At 37.9% G+C, this 21,092-nt stretch overlaps 1 protein-coding gene across 3 annotated transcripts in view; it reads left to right on the top strand.

Annotated features, from left to right (window-relative positions):
- Positions 1-21,092, top strand: part of spega (striated muscle enriched protein kinase a) — a 418,725-nt gene that overhangs the window by 172,493 nt on the left and 225,140 nt on the right. For all 3 annotated transcript variants that reach the window (XM_039756374.1, XM_039756377.1, XM_039756375.1), the window contains 3 exons: positions 1,972-2,149; positions 11,199-12,718; positions 19,820-19,963. In XM_039756374.1, the coding sequence (XP_039612308.1) occupies positions 1,972-2,149; positions 11,199-12,718; positions 19,820-19,963 (1,842 nt within the window). The remainder of the gene's footprint in view (positions 1-1,971; positions 2,150-11,198; positions 12,719-19,819; positions 19,964-21,092) is intronic.

The following is a 21,092-nucleotide window of genomic DNA, read 5'->3' as shown; positions in this document are numbered from 1 at the left end:
CAATATGTATTAATCAAATAGGGGGTGGAGGTAGGAATGTACCAAACAGTCTAATAACAATATTATCACAGGCTGCTGTAGCAGCACATGGCTCTTACAACTAATGGTCCAAGCTGAAGTAGAGCATGGTGGTGTCATTATTATCAGAGTGAATGGGAGAAACTATTGAAAGTCAGAAATGGTAGTGAATAAGGCCAAAGAGATCAGAAAGGCATTTATTTTCCATGAGCATCAAGACATATGGAACCTCAGAAACAGACTTAGGAAAACAGTTTATAACTGTAGAATGTTGTACAGTTCTTTAGAAACATTAGTAATGATAAAGACACTAGTGTCTGTATATTTATTTGACTGACAACTTTGTCCAAAGAATCCTAAAAGGTCAGAACACAATAAAACTGCTTAATTACTCTGGAGCTCCAGAGAACGGAGTGGATCAGAGTCACAAAGCGAGCTGATGGTAGGAATTGAATTGACAAACCTGTGATTTAAGCTCCAGTGTCTTAGACATTCCACTACACTATCTATTCAAAATATGTTTCTATACTTCAACGGTTCTCATATTTTAATGCAAGCTCCTATAAACTGATTTTGGTCCTCAGTTTTTCTTTTTTTCTTTTCCAAAATGAACAGAAAATGAATCATTCTGTCTAATTAGTGCAAGAGTTTTGTCACTGCCTGTTCCAATGTTGAGAGTTCTTTAAAATGTATACTGTAATAGTAGACGTATTGTCATGTTTGCAGAGTACAAGAGTACTGTAGATGTCAGTTAGGAGATCATGACAGCCACAATTAGCTGAACAAGAGGACATAAAACAATAAGAGACTGGTCTACCTCAACCTGTTATTCACAAATAAACCCACAGGATATTAAACTGGAAGGCTGTTCAGAGTGCAAGACATACATTCAGAAGCTTCCAGAAGAAAGATCACTCATTTTATTCATGAGTATCAAGTTGCAAGTGTACATTTTTATAGAAAAATCATTGAAATTAAACAGGTAAAGGCTAGTACCTGGTTTACCTGACAGTAAATATTTCTTTTACAAAGTCCAAAATGAATGTTAACATACAATGGTCCTTCTAAGAATAATACATTACTTAACATAGACAGGCATTCAGTTGTTTGTTTAAAAGGGCAACCAGCTATCTCAAAATACTAAAACACTAGATTGCTCTCCCTCAGCCCAAAAGGTTCACTACTGTGATTACAGCTGAGTTCTTGTGCGACTTCTTCCAAAGTCCTAGTACTTGTAGGTGGATATTTATTATGCCCTGCAAGAGTTCATCCATGAATTAATGTGACTAATAGTTTAAAGTGTTTTATCCTTGGCCTTACACTACTGGAACCAATGCAGATATCTTTATGTGTCATTTAAAACAGTATGTGAAGATCAGACATGAAGATTTCTTTTCTAATAAAAAATACAATAGCTGCATGTTGTAAAAACAATAAGTGCTTGTCAGCCATTTTCTGGCACCAAACTGTGAACATGTAACAAAATGTGGCAGTGTCTTTTTAGAATCATTGATGATGATGATAAATGAAATGACTGGTTACAATATTGCATGTTTCAGTAGCTCATTGCTTTTGGTACACCCCTTATCAATATACTAAATTGTAAGTAATAATCGGATGCCATATTTAATGAAAAAGGTAATTGTTTAATGAGAATAATTATAATAATTAATGAATTATTCATCCAAATATTTTGCGTTGAAGATGCAAATTAGAACAGTTTTGAAAAGTACAGGGTATTAAGCCAAGCAAAGCTTCTGAATAACATTTACCTGATTTCTCCAAAATGACATTAAGTCAAGTTGTGAAGGTCGCCAAAGAAATTCTGTCTACCACACTGCTTGGTAACATATTGCAAGTTTATGGTTCTCTGTGTGAAGAAAAACCTTTCTAACACTTGAGCAAATTCTCTATTATATATTTTCACAGCCAATGTTTCTATTGTTCTTTCAGGTGATTCAGAGCGGATGATGGACACCACCCCTGATACAACACCATCATCAGGCAGACGCGGGTCCAGGGCCGAGAGCTGGGCAGGAAGTCAAAACACAGTCGTGGAAAAGGAGACAGCGGGTTTGAGTTCAAGAGTCACAGTTTCCACGCAGCAGGACTCCTACTCCAAGCCTTCCAGGCAAGCTAACGGACGGGAGCCACCCGGCACCCAGATCAGGCACCTAGGGGTCGAGCCTCTGATTCGGGCATCCCGCGCCAATCTGTCCCGGCCAGTCTGGGGGTCTGAGGAAAGTGTCTCATTAGCTAGTGATTACTACGGTAGCACTTTCAGTCTCTATAGAGGAAGGACTTTTTCTATACCTCTGTAAGTAAAATAAAGATAAAAAAGAAAAGACAAGACAAGAAAAAGCTGTAGTGGACCCTTGCTGTAACACTAAGTACAGTAGCTTTTTTCACATTAGTGGAGAAAACAAAATAAAATAAAATTTGCCGTTTTGGATGAATAAACACGAGGACACCTATATAAAAAATGTACAGTGAGACACCTATTTAGGTTATGAAAGCAGCGTTTCTTTAGTTTGGAGGAACTGTTTCATTTTAATGTCATTTGAACTGCTCCATGATGGGAGTACGCTTCTGATTTTTTTTTCTGTAAACAGTTTTAGCTGATCTATTAAAACTTAAAGCAAACTGTCACTATCAAGTTACTGACTGTTACACAGCAATATAATGATCTAGCTTAGCTAAAACAGTACAAAGATGCAGTGGGATGGGATTAATCATATAAGCATTGAAACTAATAATTTAGCTTCTCAAAATTTCAGTAAAGGATGCATCCCAATTATGAAGTTCCTTAAAAACAGATAAAAATAATGATATATTAAAAAAATTGTGTAACTGGTTATTTTCTCATTTTCTTTAGATAGAAAGGAATTTGATGATGTAGCTTCATCATCTACAGCAAACTGCCGAGGTTTAAGGACTGATCTGCTTTACGTAAAATTTATATTGGCCACATGCAAAAGACACAGGAGCAATAAATGCCTGTTTAGTCGAATCAAGTATGCTGTATTTTTAGACAAGCTGAACCCTGAGCAGGAGACAACTAGGATGAAAAAGGGATGATAGGGGAACAAAACTGGACAGGTTGCTCAGTATGGGATGCCAACAAAAATATAGTGTTAGCTTACAAGGGTTCTATAATAAAGGAGGGGACATTACATGGCTAGTAGGCCAGCCGCACTATTTTTATATATCGTTTTTTATTATTGTGGAGTTGACCGTTTTGTGCCTACAGTTTGCATTGTCTGTCCTTAGGGGTTTGGTGTCCTGTGACAAACGATGATAAAACTCCATCGTTTAGATGCCTGAAGTGTCTTCTGCGTTTCAAAAAGTAAAAAAAAAAAAAAAAAACTTAGTATTTCTGTAATGTTTAGTTAAAATGACAAAGGAAGGCAATATACCAACTTATAAATACTGTTGTGAATGCTCAATTTTCTGAGTGAATATTTAGTGCTATTTTTTAAGCACAATAACCATTGTGTGTTATTCTTGTTAACATCAGTAATAAATGTTAGCTTTATTGAACGGTATAAAACGTTTTCTTACGTGTGATGTTAGTGAAGAACTCTCCAAACTGATACTGTGCTTTTCTATTTGTATAGTTTTCTAACTGTTATTCTTGAGCACATAGTGTAATTGTAATATTTGAGCAGAATCAAAGCAGTGTATTCAAGGTGTCCCAAATTGTAGTAGAGTAAGCAAACTTTTTAACATTTTGTTATGATTATGATTATGAAGCATGACATCCATCCCAAAAAATGTTTAAAATAGTATAAAGTGAAAACTAATTTTCTTTTACAATTAGGTAGTGCTGACAGATCCAACTGTTGACGTGGCCTGCTCGCTGCTGAGAGTGTCCAGCACTCCTCAACTAGACTTCTATTGTATACCAGCCTCCAGATCGTAGTGCCATTCACCTGATATCTCAATGTGACCAGAAATATAATGTACATTACCAGTTCTTTTTGGCATCTTTTGCAAATGTGCAGATAGGTGCCCACTTAAAACACTGAAGTACATGTCTGATGACCGCTTTTGAGCAGAAGAAGATAATCCTTTGAGCCAATATCTAGAAACGACTTCAATCGGATTAATGTAACAGCAAAACTCGAAACAGTCCTGGCAAACACACATTGCATGCGAGGCTGTGTATGTGAAACTTATTCCGCTAGGTACACACACTCTCATTTAAGTGTCCGCACCAGATGTGTCAACCTTTCTATACATGTTCCCCTAAATTAAGATTACTTACTCTTCCAAGAATAACTTTGCTTTACTTAAAAGAAAAAGAAAATAATTTATCAATTTTAAAGTAGATTTACTTTTAACAGCAACGGTTTTAATCAGTTCCTCCTTTTGTGAAGTCATGCCACATAATTTGTCTCTGTATCTATACCATAAGGTGAATTTTACAGACTCAAGTGGGTGCCTTCTGCACAGAGCACACGTGTAATAGAAGAACTCCTTAGCTTATGATTCAACCCAAATACTAGAAGCCAACTATGTTTCTGAAATGGGTTGTGCTGTCCACAATAGGAAAAGAGCTTTTATAAAAACACATTGTAAATATCCATCCATCCATTTTCCAACCCACTGAATCCGAACACAGGGTCACGGGGGTCTGCTGGAGCCAATCCCAGCCAACACAGGGCACAAGTCAGGAACCAATCCCGGGCAGGGTGCGAACCCACCGCAGTGTAAATATCCATATGTATTAAATATCATATCAATACTATTCTAGCAGTCTACTTTTGATCTGGAGGTTTTTAATTGATGGCTGGTTTTGTTAATGAATAATTACTGCAAGCCTCAAAATATCATTAAGAGAAGACTCACCCGATTTGTAGACCATTACTTTTGGTGAATATACTTTTTTGTCCTGGTACTGTTACTAACCAGCAGATCTGTTAGATTGTGACTGAGACTGATTTTGTCTTATCTTTTGAAGGTAGATCATAAAATAGATGGTTGGATTTTCCATAGGGGTGCCTGGATGTTTTTAAGCTTTCCGCACTTTTCAGTCTCATGAGAATGGTGGTAATGTGCTTCTCGAATGTTTCATCTGCATTGCGACGGATCAGAACTCAAGCTGCTTAGAACAGAAACTAGAATATCTCCCTGTACATTCTGGCCATGCTGTCCTCTCTTACCCACAGTCCATATCAAGGGAAGTTCCATTAGCAGTGTTACAGCCAGGGTCCGCAGGGAGCAAAGCTAATAATTTTCAAATGTGACCCTGCCATCCCTCATTTAACTTTTTTATTTTTAATTTTGTTATTTTTTTTTTTTTGCTGCACTTGCTTGCAGAAGAATTTTGGCTCTTTTTGTGTTGAAGCCCCTCTTTTTAAGCTCAAGCTTCATTTTGAAACCTGTAAGGTATATATTTGCGTTAGTTTGATTTAATGAAAAAAAGCACAACTTGTGAGTTATTTGGGGAACAAGACAGTGAGTCAGTAGCATAACGTTTGCTTTAAAACTTTTCTTACTACCTGCAAATTATTCTTATTGTATTTTATGGTACAGGATTATTTTCGTTGTAATATGAAGACATTTTATAGCATTCATTTGAAAGTACCCCTTCCCTTTAAAACAAAGGTATTTATTTCAGCATGTTTGCTCGACAATGTTTAACTGTTAATAGTATTTTTACTTTTATTTGGAATTATTCTGTGTTTTTACGCTCAGTGCAAATTAACGTTTCACCTTGTAGCACTATGTGCTAGTGAAGAATAAAGCAAACCAAAGTAGATTCAAGAATATAGTTCTGGCAAAAACCCGATGATGAAAACTCTATACTTAACACATTTTCAGCAGTTCCTTATGTATCAAGTATTTGAGGGGATTCTCATCTAGAATAACCTAATTACTAGAGTGACATGTATACGGTAGTTAAATTAAAAAGAAGAACAAATCTCCAATGGTATTTAAAGTTAATTGCTCTTTAGATTGAAAGTAAAATTTTTACCTGCCTGTTACACCTTACTTTGTCTTATGTCAAACTGTCCATAGTGGTTTTGTCCTGTTTTACTTCCAAAAGGATACAATTTGTTTTGTAACAATTAGAAACTTACTTTACTACCTGCTTAGTGCCCGCATCCATGATTTCATATTGTGTTATTGTGGGCTCCCAGTCTGGAATTGGGTAAAACATGTATGTAACTAAGTATTTATCCTGCGCCTAGATGTTAGTGCTTTGTTATTTCATAAATCCCATTTTTTTCCAATATTAAATACGCGTCACCATTCTGGATAGTATGGACAAAATATGTACTTTACGATGTACCTTGTGATTTATCTTTCTAAGTGTAAAATAAATCTCTTCACTGATACAAAATATTAACAAAGCACATTATTGAAATGTGAAAGCAAGGTTCCTTATTGCAAGGTATGCCGAACACAGCTGACATGTAGGCGCAGATCAAGTGCTTTGAACGTACACGCTATAAAACAGACGTGAGACACATTTTTAAGAGGGAACTTGAAGGATCTAATTCATAGATCAGTTCAGAAATGTAGCTACCATGGAGAGAATATAAAAGAGGCAATTCACAAAATGGAAATGAATATTCTTTGTACACTTGGAAGAAAACTATCTATGATGTAAAATGAAATTCTTTAAAACCTGGCTACTCAACTCAGTCCATGTAATGTTTCTGTGACTGCAGGACTTTCTTAATCCACTTTCTTAATCACAGTCAATTTTGAGATGTTATTACAATTTCATATGAAGGCTTATTGTTTTCCAGTTTCTTTGTTCAGAATGAGAATCTGGAATAAACTCACTTTTTGGGTTTTGGTCTTCTGTAACATTTGAGGTAACTGAACTCTATTTGGCCTCTTCAATGTCCCTATTACACTCTCCTTCTAAACAATTGTAAAATAAATTGATACTAATTAATAAATCCAACAGAAAACTTCCAAATGTTTGTCACTTGCACTTGAGCCCTTTCAATGCAAATAAATTAAATTTTGAAAAGAAAAAGTAAAGTATTAACGCAGTAGAGAGTAAATAGTCAACAGTTTAATACACAGCTTTCTTTACAAATATACAGCTTTGTAAAATTTTTCCAGTGAATTTGACATTCACAGTTCAGGTTGTGAAACATGAAAATAGGAAGTCAATCCAATCCGGGAGTCCAAGAATTAGCCATGTTTAACAGACAGGCTTCAAAGAACACCTGCAACCGCAGTGGCCAGCCGTGGACTGAGCTGAGTGGCAGGGCTTTAAAGATTTCCTGGATTTAAAATGATCAGTGAGTATATTTTCAACAACAAGCATTCCACTTTAGCTGTAAACATCAAATATGTCCTGCAGCACAATATAATGTGACTACAGTATGACACATCAGTGGTATTTAAATCTGATCTGTTTTTTTGCCCTTGGTTATAATATTAAATTTCGGTGTTTATCACTCTGTTGCTTTTACAATTTCATGGAGTATTTTTAGCAATGGTAGCATTGTTCTTCCTCCACGAAATAATTATAATAAAATCAATTTTAACATCAATTGTAGACATTTCTTTTTTTTTTTTTTTGTTTACTGAAATTGCCACAAAGTAAATGATGTGGTTCAACACGTTAAAAAAAAAATTCAAACAAGTGAATCAGAATGAGGGATGTCATTAAATTTTTTTTATTTTGAAAATCCTTTCTCTTCCTCATTATTTTTTATTATGCTTTCCTTTGACCTCCTTTCTTCATTCATTCCTAGTGTCCTTTGTTTCTACCATTAACTCCAATAGATTACAAAGGTATTGAACAATGCAGTATCAAAACTTGCTTGAACAAGAAATAATTAAAGGATCAGCCATGTAGTATGCTTTTTGCACTGGCCAACCTTAAATTAAATTTTTTTTTAAGATTAAAAATGTCTTTAAAGATCTCAAATCCATTGAATATTGGGTTATGTTGTAAACAAGTGGGGTATTTTTATTTTGAAAAAATAAGGTAATTTAACAGAAAAGCAACAGAATATGATGCGTGAATAACAGAATAGTCCTTCCTATGCAGAATTTTCCAAAGATTGTGCAGGAAAATGCAACTATTTGGTAAATATCACTCATTTATACAAGTATAATGAGGCCCACCCTTTGATAATGGCCTAAGAGAAGCTATAGGCCATACAAAAATAATTAACTTGACTTCAAAAACTTTCATTCCAAAACTACAAATTCCATTTCTGGAGAACAGTTTATAAAGTTCTACACAGTAATTTCAAAATGAAGTAATACTTTTAACAGTTGTATTAGAAGAACATAGCACCATACTGTAAAAACCAATGTTAAAATTATTAACACTTTTCATTTTAACATCCATCCATCTTCTAACCCGCTGAATCCGAACACAGGGTCACGGGGGTCTGCTGGAGCCAATCCCAGCCAACACAGGGCAGGAACCAATCCTGGGCAGGGTGCCAACCCACCGTAGGACACACACAAACAGGCCAATCTAGAATCGCCAATCCAGCATGTCTTTGGATTGTGAGAGGAAACCAGAGCACCCGGAGGAAACATGCAAACTCCATGCAGGGAGGACCCGGGAAGCGAACCCGGGTCTCCTAACTGTGAGGCAGCAGCGCTACCACTGCGCCACCCTTCATTTTAACATTAAAAATGTAATTTCTGGGGAACTGTTGTCTATTTTATTAAGTTTCACACTAATTTTAAAGTAATTTTGAAGTGTAGTAATAATTTTAGCTGTTTTTCTAGACGAAAGTAGCATCAAAAAAAGGTAAAAAGTAATGTCATTGAAATTATTAACACCACTTCAAAACCTTTCATTTTAACGCCAAAAATGTATTTTCTGCAAAATTGTTGTTTATTTAAAAAAGCTTCTCAATAAGTAATTTTATAAGTTTGTAATCATTTTAGCAGTTTGATGAAAATAGCATCAAAGGGTAAAAAGTAAAGTTAAAACTATTAACGCATCACTTCAAAAATTTTTTACGTTTTAAAAAGTTTTACTCGTTTCATACTAAGTAATTTTAAACTATAGTAATAATATTAACAGTTTTTGTAGAAGAAAGTTACATCATAGCGAAAAAAGTGACATTCTTAAAATTATTAACTTTGCTTCAAAACAAGTTTCTTACACTAAAAATGACATTTCTGGAGAGTTGCACCTTTTACAAGGTTTCACACTAAGTAATTTAAAAAGGTAGTAATACTTTTTGTAGATGAAATTAGCACCATAGGGTAAAAAGTGAAGTTGTTAAAATTAAAACATTCATGCAAACACTACAAATTAGGTTTCTGGAGAACTGTTGTACATTTTGTAAAGTTTCACTTGTTTTACAGTAAGTAATTTTAAATTTAGTATTAATTTTAACAATTAACATTGATGTTGATAAGCATAATCAACTTATAATACCATAGAGTTACTAATTCAGAGTAGCCAGTGTGTAGGTAAAGCCTGCCAGCGACCTCCTTGAGCAAGCCAAACCAGACATTCAAAAGTAACTCATTGTTGTCGGTCAAGCACTACAGAGTAACTCTTCAGACAAATTATTTGCTCATTCTTTTAGGATCTCTCTTAAATTCTGCCCGACTCGTATCTCAAAAGAGCAGAACAATGGAAATCTTTTAAAGTATACCTCTTATAGTGAGAAAAAAAAACACACACAATTTATTAAATTGTCTCCAAAACATCAAGGACTACCATTTTCTGCTTTAAGTTATAAACATAGGTGCCTAGGTGGAAATGGTGTAACAAATCTCAACATAGACTGGTCACTATGCAATTCTTTTTACCTTCACTAGTCCCGGCATAGTGATGCTAAAATCAATGTGACTACTTTGTTATGTCAGCGGACACTACTGTCATTTTTTATGTGACAAAATTAAATTCAACATATGTTTGACTAAACTGAAAATTCTGCATTCTCTATTTCCTTTGCATTCAATATAAAGTAATTTCCAAGTTGTAAACCAAGCAGTTGCATATTAGTTTCATTTTCCTTGTACATTATTTTGATATGGGGCTATTTGACTGAATTTCAATATTGCTTTAATGTACTCGTGAAGCATTAGTTCAATACCGTTTTGAATTTCTCTTGGTGTATATGGTACCATCGACCCCTTTGGTTTATCATTGTTTATTCTGCATGCTGTAGAGTGGATGTTTGGGATTTTACTTTGTTGGGCTTTTCTTTGGTGGCATGCAGCTTTTTTGCTTTCATTAACCTTCACATTTTGAATATTTTCTACTTTATTGTTATTATTTGACTTTCATGGAAATGATGCCTTTTCTTCAAGCAGTAGTAGTAAACCTAATGACCTTGTTGATACCTCTGTTTTGATGTAATCTAACACAAGGGCATTATGTCTTAAAAAATGAAATGGCATACTGCACAAAGGTAATTTTGTGTGGGTATGTTTTCGCTTTGTTGCTATTTATTAAGACCAGCTTTTATAATTTAATAATATTAAATTCACACTTTTTAACCAATTCCAACTGAAAAATGTGATGAGCTACTCTTTTTGCATGGCCATATTTTTTGCATGTTATGTATTTCAGCACAGCCTTTATTGAACACTTTTGCACAGTAAACAAAATATACTGTAGTCTAACGTTGTGGTGGAATTCTGGCCTCTCTTACTTTTACAGATTCAATCTGGTTAACATTTTATACTTATTTTCCTGTGCGATACAAAATCATGTTTGAAATATTTTTATTTTCCACACGATGCTGTCTGCACCATATTTACTGCAGCTGAATCATTTCGATGATAACTGTGTGGCACCAATTCTTTTTCTTTTCATGTTAAATGATGTTCATGACTCACCACACACTTACAAATTGCATAATATTTCTGATTAAGCTCTGCTTGCAGTGAGAGAATGTACAGTAAAGGCAAGCCACTTATCATTTATCATTTGCTAACCTGACAGTACTGTCTTTTACTGTGCTGCTTCCCAGACCTTCCTGCTAACACAGTGCTCCTTTAGTTCCAAGATTATACATAATCATTCACAAAGTTTTGTTATGGTATGTAGTGTTTGACATTTCCTTCACATACAGTAGCACGTTTTAAAAACCAGACACTTAGCCCCCAGTTATTGATATAAAGGCCACTGCCTTGCTGCCTAATTCCCAACCGCTGGGTTCCACCACCTCCTAGACCTTGGCTCTAACAGAAAGTTTCCCTTAATCACCTTCTTTCAGGAGCCTTTCTGAAGACGTTTTGAGGGAAGACTATGGCTGCCAGGCTGCTGAGCTGGAGCAGAAACGGGACCTGGGGTCCCTCAGGTATCCCTCTTCCCGACCCCAAGTTCTCCCACCTCCCTCTCCCAAATTTGGCCAACGTTGTAGCTCGACGTCCTTGCCCGGTCGCTCTGCGTCAGCCCCTCTCACCCCATTGACCCCACGTAAGAAAGTAATAACCCCCGTCGAGTACCAGGACACAGTCCCAGGAGAATTTGAAGAGAAGATCAAACAGCCTAAATCGTCTGCACTCTCTCAGACCAGCACCCAGGAATCCCGTCCACAAACACCACTAAGTGAATATTCAAGGAAAGATCTGACCCTGCGTCCCTCCCCCAAGTTGACACGTGCAAGTTCTAAAATCTTTGAGAAAGTGCGTTACTTTGAAGAAAGAAGACGTAGTATTGACCAGCCCGAGGGATCAATTTCTGGTCGTTCTTGGGCTGGATTCCATCGAGCACGTTCCTTTGAGCAGTCTGATGATGAAAGGAGCAGAACTGGAATCTCAAGAGAGAGCTCAAGAGAGGACTTGCGGGAAGCATTAAGAGCTGAGGCGGCTCAGAGAAGATCAATGTTCAAACAAAAAGCTTCCTCATTTGATGATAGGCCTCGATATACACATAAAATTCAGGATATCGAGAACAAATTCACGGAAGAACTACAGCGCATTAAAAAAGTTGTGGGGAAGCCTCAACTTGGAAAATCCTTCTCCACTGATCAGATTGCTCACAGGAGTGGAAGAGCCCCTTTAAAAAAGTTAGAGCCCATTCCACCTCAGGTAATTAAAAAGTTACAAGACAGAGAAAGGATCCAGCAGCAGCAACAAGAGCAACCACAGCAGCAACAACAACAACAGCAAATAACACAACAGCCTTTAAATATTAGGAAACCATTAGTTAGGAGCATTGCAACTGGTGACCTATCATCAGAAAATGATGGCTTGGTAGACAGTACGGCAGTTTCTTCAGCTACTGAAAAGCCTTCTAGCATAAGAGAACAATGGGGACACATCAGTCAGAGAGAAATACATTCGGTCTCTTTACCTCTTGAACCACTACAGAGAAGAAGAGAAGATTCACCTCCTCCTTCCTTCCCAGCTACAATGATACAAACTGAGGAAACAGAACATTCAGTTCAATGGGCTGATCTGAAACCTTTAATTCCAATAACTGAAAATGAAATACTCAAAGAAGAAGAGGCACCGCTCCAGGCTTGCCCAGTCACAGACTTTGAAAGAACTTTGCCAGTCCCCTCTCCAGGCTTCTATGTTCTTAAACAAGAAGAAGAAGAAGAAATGGAAATTGAGCCCCATGAGAGTCCCATGACCCCTCATTCCAGACTAGAGATCCCAAAAATCCTAATACACCCTGAGACAACAGACAGGGGATCTAATTTGGAGACTAAGACAAAAGTGAAAACTGTGAAAGAAGAGAAAATCCAGAAAGTCAGAGGAAAGTCAAGGCCAATGTCCCCAGATATCGGTAAGTGTTTCTGCTACCCCAGTTTAATAGCAAACTGATTATGAATACAGTTTCAGTCAGGCATTAGAAGCAATAAATGAAAGTTTCTGTTTATGTGAAGACTTAAAAATGCAATTTTTATTGTCTCTGTGAATATGTTTAAATTATTTTACTGTATCAGCATTCACACTAGCAATCTGCTTGTCTTTCTGAAATGGGCCCACCTTGAAAACAATGCTCTGTTACATATTTTATAGTTTTTAGACAAAAATGTGTTATAAGGGGTCACTGACTGAAGAAGCTGCCTCAAGAGATTCCCATCACAATCTCCACTATTTCACTAAATAACTTTTGTACTATATTTAGTACATTGTTAATCATTAACACACAGCAGGTTACAAGAAAATAAGCACAGGATAAATATGTGTGTGTTGTTGGACTGGCATAATTGAAGAATGCACATATTCAGCTCCATTTTATCAATAATTCTAATTCTAATGAAAACAAAATTTGATACTTCATATATGTGAATTTGGAGATTTTAAGACAACAAAGGGTTCCATTTTCGACCTCTTTTTATCACGGTCCATTCATCTCTGTTATACATTCTTTTCAAAGGTGAATATCATTCAGTAAATACTCTCCTAACATTTTTTGTAAGAAATGCTGAAATAAAAAAGCTGCATCACATTGAAAATTTCCATGATTTTGCTGTAGCAACGTAAATAATTTGCATTTTTAACAGATTAAAAAAAAATCTGCCATACTACTACAGCAAATTTAACCCTCATAATTCAGAAACATCACTGCTTTACCTTACACGGTGGAACAAAAACCCACAAATTTAGAAGAATGAAGAAGAGCAGTTTTTATATAATAGCAAATATTTTATGCAGGCAGTGGTGAGACCTTAGCTTACAGGCTTATGCTATTGTGTCTCCAAGCCATTTAAGATGCAAGAAAACCATCATGGAGATTAAAAATTAAGGAAAATTGTACAATGGCATTGCATTCACTTTCTCCCTTTTCAATTATTAAAATGATGTTATGTAATTAAACCATGATACTGTTTTGATGATGACAGTGTAATTATTACCAGCCTACTAATTTGATTGGTATCAGCAAGACCAATTTTAGCATATAATATAGCTCTGCCTTTCTCCAGAAACTTGTGACAAAGCTGGACAGTTGTTGGTGCTGTATACGTCAAGGATAATTGATAACTATTAAAACTTAAAAAAATATACCTATATGGGGTAAAGATGGAGAAGGAAAAATAATGAGGAACACTAAATCAATTGAATTCCAAGTGTTTATAGCAGAATATAGCATGTTAAAGATACTGCGCAGATTCAATATGAAGAAGTTAACACTTGAATTCTTGCTGAATCGTTATGACAGGACTTCTTTAAATTGATGTTAGTTCAATGTGGTGGGGCTGCAAGATGAGCTGTAGCTAGTGGTGTCATCAGCAGGTTGCAGAGTGTGTGGATCGCACTGGGTGACACTATTAGAGGGGTTGACACCCAAATGACTGTCTCTAAACTTTCTGTTCAGTGTTTCACACGGAAAACACCAAGTGGGAAATGCTTGATGAAACAATCGAGTGTCGAATGCTGAAATCACCAAGAGGAGTCTAAATGAAACAATCTGCACACCATTAATAGTGGGAATTACTGCGCTACATTAAACGCACGGGTATCTGCATATTGTTTAAATGATGATTAATTCTCTGTTAAGAAGTTCTGCTCATCAAGTCACTCAGAAGCCTGTGTGGGTCTTAATCTGGCCTAGGTTACCACTTTAGGTGACACCAACCCTAGTGACGCCACTGCATGATGTAGCTGATCATTTTCTGTGATAGTGTGAAAAATAATTTACTGTAAAATGGACAAATATTTAGAAAAATACTGGAATAACGCTTAGTTAACATGTAGTCCTTTATAAATTCTATCTACCTTCGTTGATTAGGAAGTTTCTTTTCATTCTGAAATGATAATGGGAAATATGTAAAATAGAAGATGCTAAATTAAACAGCTGACAAAGGCCTTTTTCCCCATAAAACCTGATTTTATTAGCTTACATATATTTTTTATGTTTTTCTTCAATGTAAGTGTTATAATCAGGAGCCGTCATTCTATTATATATATTTAAACACTTAAAACTCTGAGCAATACAGACATATGTACATACAATACCATATATATATATATATACAGTAGAGTCTCGCTTATGCGACATAAACGGGCCGGCAGAACTTTCAGGTAAGCGAAAATGTTGGATAATGGGAGGTGTTAAGAAAAAGCCTATTGAACGTCAAACTATGTTATAATATTACACATTACAAATTTAATACAGTGGCTCGTTTCTGAATCATCTCTGAACACGTACAAATCGGGTTATGACCAAAAAGTTTGCCAAACTTTTGCCTCTGTTCAGGACCACACACTCAGTATAGGAACAAGCCTGTTTCCCTTTCGATTTGTGCGAGCCGATGATTTCCGCACATGTTCAGTTTCTCCCTGTGCATTCCCTGTGCAGCGAGAGAAAGAGAGCGCACACGCACACACACACATGCATGCGCGAGAGAGAGACACACGCAGACACATGCACACACACACGTGTAAGAGAAAGAGAGACACACGTGCACAAGAGAGACCCGCGCGCGCACACACACACACACACACACACACACACACACGCGCGCGAGAGAGAGAGAAACATGCACACACGCCAGATAGGGCTGGCCACATAATCCACTGTAATCATGTTTTACAACAAAACAACTGAAACATTTAACTGAAAAAATGAACTTAGCAACAAAAAAATAGGCAAAGCTCATGCTCACAACTTGCAGTTCTTGTTGCTGATTGATGCGTTTTTTGGGTTTTTTTTTGCAGTGGGACATTGGATAATACAGAATGTTGGATAAGTGAAGGTTAGATAAGCGAGACTCTACTGTATATATATACTCAGCAAAAAAAGAAATGTCCTCTGACTTTCAACTGTTTTTACTTTCAGTAAACTTAATGTGTAAATATTTGTATGAACGCTAAAAGAGTCAGCACCATAAGACATAAACTAAAAATGTTTCACAATGTGTCCCTGAATGAAGGGAGGCTCAAAATCAAAAGTACCAGTCAGTATCTGGTGTGGCCACCAGCTGCTTGAAGTACTGCAGTGCATCTCCTCCTCATGGACTGGACCAGATTTGTCAGTTCTTGCTGTGAGATGTTACCCCACTCTTCCACCAAGGCACCTGCAAGTTCCGGGACATTTCTGGGGGGAATGGCCCTAGCCCTCACCCTGCGATCCAACAGGTCCCAGACGTGCTCAATTCCTTCGACGATAAACACGAATCCGTCCATCAGCCCTGGTGAGACAAAACCGTGACTCATCAGTGAAGAGCACTTTTTGCCACTCCTGTCTGGTCCAGCGAAGGTGGGTTTGTGCCCATAGGTGGCGTTGTTGCTGGTGATGTCTGGTAAGGACCTGCCTTACAACAGGCCTACAAGCCCTCAGTCCAGCCTCTCTCAGCCTATTGCGTACAGAGCACTGATGGAGGGATTGTGTGTTCCTGGTGTGACTCGGGCAGTTGTTGTGGCCATCCTGTACCTGTCACGCAGGTGTGATATTCGGATGTACCGATCCTGTACAGGTGTTGTTACACGTGGTCTTCCACTGTGAGGATGATCAGCTGTCCTTCCTGCCTCCATGTAGCGCTGTCTTAGGCGTCTCACAGTGCGGACATGGCAGTTTATTGCCCTAGCCACATCAGCAGTCCTCATGCCTCCCTGTAGCATGCCTAATGCACGTTCACGCAGATGAGCAGGGACCCTGGGCATCTTTCTTTGGGTGTTTTTCACAGTCGGTAGACAAGTCTCTTTAGTGTCCTGCGTTTTAGAACTGTGACCTTAAATGCCTACTTTCTGTAAGCTGTTAAGGTCTTAACGACCATTCCACAGGTGCATGTTAATTATTTGATTATGGTTAATTGAACATGCATGGAAAACATTGTTTAAACCCTTTACAATGAAGATCTGTAAAGTTATTTGGATTTTTAAAACATTATTGTTGAAATACACAGTCCTGAAAAAGGGACGTTTCTTTTTTGCTGAGTATATATATATATATATATATATATATATATATATATATATATATATATATATATATATATATATATCCATCCATCCATCCATTATCCAACCCACTATGTCCTAACTACAGGGTCATGGGTGGGTGTCTGGTGGAGCCAATCCCAGCCAACACACGGCGCAAGGCAGGTAACCACCCATACAATCAGATCGAGACTCAGACTACGGATGCTATGAATGTAATTACTCCAATCTCCAGGCTTTCAAATAAACGAACCACACACCGTGGCGCAGCGTAAAGGGACTTTGTCACTGACGTCCAAGGTTCTATCCCCACAAGGGGAGCAGTGGAGTGTGTATGCCTGATGAACCCAAATAAGGGCGAAACACTTGTCATGTACTCTTTGCATTATTTGACAGTAAACTATGTAACATATATATATATATTTATATCCATCCATATATATATATATATATATATATATATATATATATATATATATATATATATAGTAGAAGTAGTATTAGATAGATAGATAAAAACTTTATTAATCCCCAAGGGGAAATTCACATTCTCCAGCAGCAGCATACTGATAAAAACAATATTAATTAAAGAGTGATGAAAATGCAGTGCAAGTTAAAAAATGCAAGGTGGAGAGTTCGAGGCAGGTATAACAGACAATAACACTGTATAATGTTAATGTTTACCCCGCCAGGTGGAACTGAAGAGTCACATAGTGTGCGGGAGGAACGATCTCCTCAGTCTGTCAGTGGAGCAGGGCAGTGACAGCAGTCTGTTGCTGAAGCTGCTCCTCTGTCTTGGAGATGATACTGTTCAGTGGATGCAGTGGATTCTCCATGATTGACAGGAGCCTGCTCAGTGCCCATCGCTCTGCCAAAGATGTCAAACTGCCCAGCTCTGTACCTACAATAGAGCCTGCCTTTCTCACCAGTTTGTCCAGGCGTGAGGTGTCCCTTTTCTTTATGCTGCCTCCCCAGCACATCACCACGTAGAAGAGTAGACTTGCCACAACCGTCTGATAGAACATCTGCAGCATCTTATTGCAGATGTTGAAGGACACCAGCCTTCTAAGGAAGTATAGTCAGCTTTGTCCTCTCTTGCACAGAGCATCAGTATTGGCAGTCTAGTCCAATTTATCATCTAGGTGCACTCCCAGGTATTTATAGGTCTGCACCCTCTGCACACAGTCTCCTCTGATGATCACGGGGTCAAGGAGGGGCCTGGGCCTCCTAAAATCCACTACCAGCTCTTTGGTTTTGCTGGTGTTCAGTTGTAGGTGGTTTAAGTCGCACCATTTAACAAAGCCCTTGATTAGGTTACTATATTCCTCCTCCTGCCCACTCCTTATGCAGTCCACGATAGCAGTGTCGTCAGCGAACTTTTGCACATGGCAGGACTCTGAGTTGTACTGTAAGTCCGATGTATATAGGCTGAACAGGACTGGAGAAAGTACAGCCCCCTGCGGCGCTCCTGCGCTGCTGACCACAATGTCAGACCTGCAGTTCCCGAGACGCACATACTGAGGTCTGTCTGTAAGATAGTCCACGATCCATGCCACCAGGTATGAATCTACTCCAATCTCTGTCAGCTTGTCCCTAAGGAGCAGAGGTTGGATGGTGTTGAAGGCGCTAGAGAAATCCAGAAACATAATTCTTACAGCACCACTGCCTCTGTCCAAGTGGGAGAGGGATCGGTGTACCATGTAGATGATGGCATCCTCCGCTCCCACCTTCTCCTAATATGCGAACTGCAGAGGGTTGAGGGCATGGCGGACCTGTGGCCTCAGGTGGTGAAGCAACAGCCGCTCCATGGTCTTCATCACATGTGACGTCAGGGTGACAGGCCTAGTCATTCAGCTCACCAGGACGTGATACCTTTGGGACTGGGGTGATGCAAGATTTTTTCCCAAGCCTCGGGACTCTCCCCTGTTCCAGGCTCAGGTTGAAGATGCACTGTAGAGGACTCCCCAGCTCCAATGCACAGAACTTTAACAGTTGTGGCGATACTCCATCTGGACCCACTGCTTTGCTGGCACAAAGTCTCCTCAGCTCCCTGCTTACCTGGGCTGCTGTAATTGTAGGTGGGGAGAAACTCTCCTATGCTGGTATCAGCAGAAGGATGGGTGGATGATGCAGTACTCTGAGGTGAGAATGACAATGGGTTAGAGTGGTCAAACCTGCTAAAAAAGTTGTTTATCAGGTTTGCTTTCTCCCTGTCTCTCTCGATGGAGGCACCCCACTTCGAGTTGCAGCCAGTGATGATCTTCATCCCATCCTACGCATCCTTCATGCTATTATTCTGCAACTTTTGCTCCAGCTTTCTCCTGTACTGCTCCTTCACCATCCTGAGCTGGACTCGGAGTTCCTTCTGTACGTTCTTGAGCTCATGCTGATCACCACCTTTAAAAGCCCTTTTCTTCTGGTTCAAAAGGCCCTTGATGTCACTTGTAATCCATGGCTTGTTGTCACAAGTACAAGAGTATTGTAAACCCACATACACACACACACACACACACACACACACACATATTTATTTGGTACCACCTTTGGGAGACCATTTATATGAGTTTTTTCAACCTTATACTGTATAAGAGGTTTAGTCATAAATGTGTCTCTTATGCTTGTATAGTAAATTATTTCAAAACACAGAAGTTCTGCTGTCATGATTCTACAAAGTCCCTGCACCATGTTTTATGTTTGCACCACCAAAGGGAAGTAATATATTATTTTTTTGAAAAAATATGCTGCACTGCTGCACCATTGCCCATTGTGAGAACATGCATTTGCTACACCATTCACAATATTCTTTAAAACATTTTCCAGATTCATTCACAATAATTTATGACAACAGCATTTCTTTATCATTGCAATTTGCAGGATCCATTCCAGAGTCTGCATAATTCATGTTCATACCACAGTTGTTTATCTTGGCTTGTTATAGTTAGAATGTTACTGCAACTGATGACGTTGTCCATAACCTTACTGTTTACATCTGTCCAAACAGAGTCTTCCGATGATTCCTATGTATCAGCAGGAGAAGATATATTGGAGGCCCCTCTTTTTGAAGTTCCATTACGGGACATGGAAGCTGAGAGTGGCACTGAGGTGTTACTGAAATGTATCATCACTGGAAATCCACTACCAGAAGGTGATTTACCTTTTGTAATGTCCTCTTTTTTACTGTGTGGTGCCAGACTATAAATTTAGTTATAAAAAAACAAAATCAAATTAGATTTTTCTGATGAATTCAGAATCATTCTCCAAAAATGGCTTAATAGTGAGCTGTTAGGTGATAATACATTTATTAGTTTTTCACAAATACTGCCTTGTGTTTGACAAAAGATTGCACAACAGAAAGTTTTATAATAATAATAATAATAATATTTAGCACATTTCCCACACTCACATTGCTTCTTAATGAAGTTCACTTAGTCGCATACAATTTTCAGCTATTTTCTCTGTATTTTGTGATGGTGTCTATATGGAGATGACCATACTGTGCTGAATTTGTAACAGTCTACTTTAATTTAGGTAGACTCTGTGATGGATGCCTTTGAGTTCGATTTCAGTTCTCTCAAGTTTGTAGTTTATTGTATTTCTGATTGTCTTCTGCTTAGTATAACACCTCTTACTTTTAACCACTTTGTGTTTGAGCCTTCGCTTGATTTTTGATAATGTTCACTCTTGCTCATTTAGTTTCTGTTTTCTCTCTGATTGAAGGCCTTGACTATGTCTACTTGACCTGTGTCCATTATCAGCCTAAGGAACAGAATGTAACTCACAAGGACACAGCTAAAGATCTCTCGTGGGTTAATGTGATCAGCCCAGTTTAGTGTGACACAAGTCAAAGGAAACTTTTCAATCAGGACATGTTCCTCTCATAGGAAGTACCTCTCAGCACCTCTGACTGAGATAACAGCATAATGAACAGGAGTGTTAAACCCTTTATGATTTGCTTTTTAAGAGTTTTCTTCATGAAGATAACATTTCATTGCAATGTCAATCAGCATTTTCCACACATGTACACAAATGAAAACCAACATCACTGAATATGTACTTGTAGAGTGAATGACTGATTGGAAGGTATCCATTGCAGTCCTCTTTGTGTCTTTCTACTGGAAGGCCAAACAGACAGGCTAATTCTGAACTGGAGCTTGAACACCTCTTTCTGTGTCTGCCGCTATTCCTTCGATGGAGTCTATCATGGTAACGTTCCTTTAATGGTGACAGCCTTATCTCTGGTAAATGCTGAAATGAATTGAGTTTTTATTAATAAT

Source organism: Polypterus senegalus, chromosome 6 (genome assembly GCF_016835505.1).
Source record: "Polypterus senegalus isolate Bchr_013 chromosome 6, ASM1683550v1, whole genome shotgun sequence".
Classification (NCBI taxonomy): domain Eukaryota; kingdom Metazoa; phylum Chordata; class Cladistia; order Polypteriformes; family Polypteridae; genus Polypterus; species Polypterus senegalus.
The sequence above is the reverse complement of the archived record's forward strand: the minus strand, read 5'-3'. Positions and strand labels throughout refer to the sequence as shown.